Raw genomic sequence first — 6,000 nt, 5'->3', positions numbered from 1 at the left:
CACCAGAGAGCTCACAGTGCAGGTCGGGACTCAAGTTTACATCGGCTCATTATCAGTCTGTAGAATCCCCACCTACCTGAGCTGAATATTTTTCACATAGAAAAGTATTTACAGTTATAGATTTGGAAACATTGCTCATCAGCAGGGACAGCTGCTGCCCCATATTTAGCAAATGATGAACTATAATTTAGCCCTTACATTTAGTTAATGTTGTCAGCTTAAAGGTTTGTTTTGATATTTATATCAGCTTCAAACATGCTGTAAATCCCAGTCCTGTTTTTAACCTGCAGCCTCTATAGATGTGAGCCAGGTGCTGCCCATTCGAGGGACGGTGACAGAAGGAGGCAGTCTGAAAGTCAAAAGGCATGCCAGTCCACAGAGGGTCCTAACTACAGGTGCAGCTTTTTTTTTTTTTTTTTTTTTGTAACTTGGTAGTGAACTAACCCTCTTGAGTCTAAATGTAAACTATTGCATTTTCAGATTTATTTTAACTAACAAGTCATTTCAAAATGTACAACCTTACAACACAAGAGGACATGTGATTGAGTTTATATTTACAGCTGTGAGAATGAGCTGATGATGGTTTCACATTATAAACTACTGAGCAGCTCCCTCTTACGGGTAATGCGTGTAATTTTTGAAGTCAACCTTCAAAATCGATTGTGACGTTTTATTTATTATTTTTCTTGCTTTTTGTAAATAAAAAGTAGAAGAAAAGTCATCTGGATGTTGGATGAAGTCTCATTTCAACCTGTTGCAGGTGTTTTCCACACTTGAGACTAATGTTTTGTCCCGCCCCCCCCTCCTTCCTCAGATACCTTCAGACCACCAGGACCAGCTCACAATATAAAATCATCTCAGTCCTTTAGGCCAAACAAGCAGAACAGCAGCGACCCTCCGCCACCAATACCACCTCCCTTCCCCACAGAGATCCGTGGTAAGCGGAAAGAGAAAGTGATATTCCTTTAATCACTAGACTTTGGGATGTATCCTGGTCCAACAGGCATGGAGACAGTGATGGAGCTGTAAAAAGACATTGCACATGACTTTGGGATGGATGTGTGTGTGTGTGTGTGTGTGTGTGTGTGTGTGTGTGTGTGTCCAGTATGAAGAGGCCACTTTCAACTGCGGTACTTTTTCAACAGGAAAAAAAGCTGACTTAAGTTTAAATCAGCTGATTGTGAAAACAAAGGAGTTTATTGATGAAGAGATGCACATTTGTGACAGAGGATGCATGGAAAAAATCTGAAAAAGAAAATGTGTGGCCTATTTGGATTTTTGAAAAGTTTCTATTTTAATGAAGATTTTTAGGGCCAAAGACTGCCTAGAAGTTTTTTGTGTTTTTATTGGAGATGAAAGTAGTTTTTTGTAACCATTTAGCACTCTTATCTTAAACTTTAAATACTGCTGTAAGGTGTGTACAGTGTACATTTATTTAACAAGTTTACATCTGTGTAAATACGAAGTGCCAAACGCATGATTTTTATTTTGGAATGAATCAGATGTTATTGAAATTTCTACTGTGTGCCTGTTACTCAGGTTTGCAAATTAATAGGGTTTGGTGAAGAAGTTAGTCGGAATTGTTAATGTTAACTTCTCCTTTGGAAAACAGAAGACATTCATTTACTCTGTGAAAACTGAGACCAATAAAATGGCTTCTGACTTCCCTGTTCAGGGATGTTCTGGCACAATGAAACATTAAAACATTTCTTTCTCTGTAATGGTGATGGTACTTGGTTCCATGTAAAAATATCTGAACAAATAACACAAACAGATGCCCCAGTTTAGCTAAGAGATGCAGAAAAAAGGACAGAAAACGGTCATATAAATAAAACTGTGATTCTATTGCCATTACACTTTTAAGTAGTTACCTGTGGTCTGGAAATGGAAGATATGTTTGTCTGATTGGCCACTAGCAGCCACCGTCCATTTACCACTGCGCATAGCGCAAGTAATTTCTCTGCCCATTTTACTACTAGATAACCAGTAGATGTCAGTAATTCTTCCATAAAGTACCTTTTAAGTTGCATCTTTGAAACAGGTCTTGGCTGGGTGAGGAATCACTTCCTGAAGTTCACATTTAGTTAAAAATCAGATTCTCCAGTTTATCTGCTGCAAATATTTCAACAGGGTGGGGTAGGCCTGCTTGATAATGATAGAAATTAAAACCACAATTACTTTGATAACTTGTTTACACACTTATTGGCTGAGGGTTATTTAACAAGAGCATCATATACTATTATTTTTATGTTAGCTTTAAGGAGCAGGAAAGTAATTTCAATACATTTAAAAATACTTTTTTTAGAAATTACAGCTGCAAAATATGTAAGCTTAACATATTATAAAACAAATACAACTATCTTGTTTACAGAATCACTGGAAGCCAAAATCCTGATTGAAAATGACATTAAACTAACTGCTCAAGCCTATACTAAGATACCTCATTGTGGCATCTTGCAATGAAACAATATAGGTTGTTCTAAAAACAGCAATTTGATTCTGTGGACTCAAAATGACTCAAATAGCTGAAATTACAGGTAATGCGTGTAATTTTTGAAGTCAACCTTCAAAATCGATTGTGACGTTTTATTTATTATTTTTCTTGCTTTTTGTAAATAAAAAGTAGAAGAAAAGTCATCTGGATGTTGGATGAAGTCTCATTTCAACCTGTTGCAGGTGTTTTCCACACTTGAGACTAATGTTTTGTCCCCCCCCCCCCCCCCCCCCCCTCCTTCCTCAGATACCTTCAGACCACCAGGACCAGCTCACAATATAAAATCATCTCAGTCCTTTAGGCCAAACAAGCAGAACAGCAGCGACCCTCCGCCACCAATACCACCTCCCTTCCCCACAGAGATCCGTGGTAAGCGGAAAGAGAAAGTGATATTCCTTTAATCACTAGACTTTGGGATGTATCCTGGTCCAACAGGCATGGAGACAGTGATGGAGCTGTAAAAAGACATTGCACATGACTTTGGGATGGATGTGTGTGTGTGTGTGTGTGTGTGTGTGTGTGTCCAGTATGAAGAGGCCACTTTCAACTACGGTACTTTTTTAACAGGAAAAAAAGCTGACTTAAGTTTAAATCAGCTGATTGTGAAAACAAAGGAGTTTATTGATGAAGAGATGCACATTTGTGACAGAGGATGCATGGAAAAAATCTGAAAAAGAAAATGTGTGGCCTATTTGGATTTTTGAAAAGTTTCTATTTTAATGAAGATTTTTAGGGCCAAAGACTGCCTAGAAGTTTTTTGTGTTTTTATTGGAGATGAAAGTAGTTTTTTGTGTTTTTATTGGAGATGAAAGTAGTTTTTTGTAACCATTTAGCACTCTTATCTTAAGCTTTAAATACTGCTGTAAGGTGTGTACAGTGTACATTTATTTAACAAGTTTACATCTGTGTAAATACAAAGTGCCAAACGCATGATTTTTATTTTGGAATGAATCAGATGTTATTGAAATTTGTACTGTGTGCGTGTTCCTCAGGTTTGCAAATTAATAGGGTTTGGTGAAGAAGTTAGTCGGAATTGTTAATGTACTTCTCCTTTGGAAACAGAAGACATTCATTTACTCTGTGAAAACTGAGACCAATAAAATGGCTTCTGACTTCCCTGTTCAGGGATGTTCTGGTACAATGAAACATTAAAACATTTCTTTCTCTGTAATGGTGATGGTACTTGGTTCCATGTAAAAATATCTGAACAAATAACACAAACAGATGCCCCAGTTTAGCTAAGAGATGCAGAAAAAAAGGACAGAAAAAGGTCATATAAATAAAACTGTGATTCTATTGCCATTACACTTTTAAGTAGTTACCTGTGGTCTGGAAATGGAAGATATGTTTGTCTGATTGGCCACTAGCAGCCACCGTCCATTTACCACTGCGCATAGCGCAAGTAATTTCTCTGCCCATTTTACTACTAGATAACCAGTAGATGTCAGTAATTCTTCCATAAAGTACCTTTTAAGTTGCATCTTTGAAACAGGTCTTGGCTGGGTGAGGAATCACTTCCTGAAGTTCACATTTAGTTAAAAATCAGATTCTCCAGTTTATCTGCTGCAAATATTTCAACAGGGTGGGGTAGGCCTGCTTGATAATGATAGAAATTAAAACCACAATTACTTTGATAACTTGTTTACACACTTATTGGCTGAGGGTTATTTAACAAGAGCATCATATACTATTATTTTTATGTTAGCTTTAAGGAGCAGGAAAGTAATTTCAATACATTTAAAAATACTTTTTTTAGAAATTACAGCTGCAAAATATGTAAGCTTAACATATTATAAAACAAATACAACTATCTTGTTTACAGAATCACTGGAAGCCAAAATCCTGATTGAAAATGACATTAAACTAACTGCTCAAGCCTATACTAAGATACCTCATTGTGGCATCTTGCAATGAAACAATGTAGGTTGTTCTAAAAACAGCAATTTGATTCTGTGGACTCAAAATGACTCAAATAGCTGAAATTACAGGTAATGCGTGTAATTTTTGAAGTCAACCTTCAAAATCGATTGTGACGTTTTATTTATTATTTTTCTTGCTTTTTGTAAATAAAAAGTAGAAGAAAAGTCATCTGGATGTTGGATGAAGTCTCATTTCAACCTGTTGCAGGTGTTTTCCACACTTGAGACTAATTTTTTGTCCCCCCCCCCCCCCCCCCCCTCCTTCCTCAGATACCTTCAGACCACCAGGACCAGCTCACAATATAAAATCATCTCAGTCCTTTAGGCCAAACAAGCAGAACAGCAGCGACCCTCCGCCACCAATACCACCTCCCTTCCCCACAGAGATCCGTGGTAAGCGGAAAGAGAAAGTGATATTCCTTTAATCACTAGACTTTGGGATGTATCCTGGTCCAACAGGCATGGAGACAGTGATGGAGCTGTAAAAAGACATTGCACATGACTTTGGGATGGATGTGTGTGTGTGTGTGTGTGTGTGTGTGTGTGTCCAGTATGAAGAGGCCACTTTCAACTACGGTACTTTTTTAACAGGAAAAAAAAGCTGACTTAAGTTTAAATCAGCTGATTGTGAAAACAAAGGAGTTTATTGATGAAGAGATGCACATTTGTGACAGAGGATGCATGGAAAAAATCTGAAAAAGAAAATGTGTGGCCTATTTGGATTTTTGAAAAGTTTCTATTTTAATGAAGATTTTTAGGGCCAAAGACTGCCTAGAAGTTTTTTGTGTTTTTATTGGAGATGAAAGTAGTTTTTTGTGTTTTTATTGGAGATGAAAGTAGTTTTTTGTAACCATTTAGCACTCTTATCTTAAGCTTTAAATACTGCTGTAAGGTGTGTACAGTGTACATTTATTTAACAAGTTTACATCTGTGTAAATACAAAGTGCCAAACGCATGATTTTTATTTTGGAATGAATCAGATGTTATTGAAATTTGTACTGTGTGCGTGTTCCTCAGGTTTGCAAATTAATAGGGTTTGGTGAAGAAGTTAGTCGGAATTGTTAATGTACTTCTCCTTTGGAAACAGAAGACATTCATTTACTCTGTGAAAACTGAGACCAATAAAATGGCTTCTGACTTCCCTGTTCAGGGATGTTCTGGTACAATGAAACATTAAAACATTTCTTTCTCTGTAATGGTGATGGTACTTGGTTCCATGTAAAAATATCTGAACAAATAACACAAACAGATGCCCCAGTTTAGCTAAGAGATGCAGAAAAAAAAGGACAGAAAAAGGTCATATAAATAAAACTGTGATTCTATTGCCATTACACTTTTAAGTAGTTACCTGTGGTCTGGAAATGGAAGATATGTTTGTCTGATTGGCCACTAGCAGCCACCGTCCATTTACCACTGCGCATAGCGCAAGTAATTTCTCTGCCCATTTTACTACTAGATAACCAGTAGATGTCAGTAATTCTTCCATAAAGTACCTTTTAAGTTGCATCTTTGAAACAGGTCTTGGCTGGGTGAGGAATCACTTCCTGAAGTTCACATTTAGTTAAAAATCAGATTCTCCAGTTTATC

At 37.0% G+C, this 6,000-nt stretch overlaps 1 protein-coding gene across 2 annotated transcripts in view; it reads left to right on the top strand.

Annotated features, from left to right (window-relative positions):
- arhgef18a (rho/rac guanine nucleotide exchange factor (GEF) 18a) overlaps window positions 1–6,000 on the top strand; it is a 28,715-nt gene that overhangs the window by 21,174 nt on the left and 1,541 nt on the right. For both annotated transcript variants that reach the window (XM_041993693.1, XM_041993692.1), the window contains exons 19-23: window positions 1–22; window positions 291–395; window positions 815–937; window positions 2,741–2,863; window positions 4,684–4,806. The exon at window positions 1–22 is cut by the window's left edge and continues 291 nt beyond it. In XM_041993693.1, the coding sequence (XP_041849627.1) occupies window positions 1–22; window positions 291–395; window positions 815–937; window positions 2,741–2,863; window positions 4,684–4,806 (496 nt within the window). The remainder of the gene's footprint in view (window positions 23–290; window positions 396–814; window positions 938–2,740; window positions 2,864–4,683; window positions 4,807–6,000) is intronic.

The sequence above is a fragment of the Melanotaenia boesemani genome, chromosome 8 (genome assembly GCF_017639745.1).
Source record: "Melanotaenia boesemani isolate fMelBoe1 chromosome 8, fMelBoe1.pri, whole genome shotgun sequence".
NCBI lineage: Eukaryota > Metazoa > Chordata > Actinopteri > Atheriniformes > Melanotaeniidae > Melanotaenia > Melanotaenia boesemani.
This window is presented reverse-complemented; position numbering and strand designations above follow the sequence as displayed.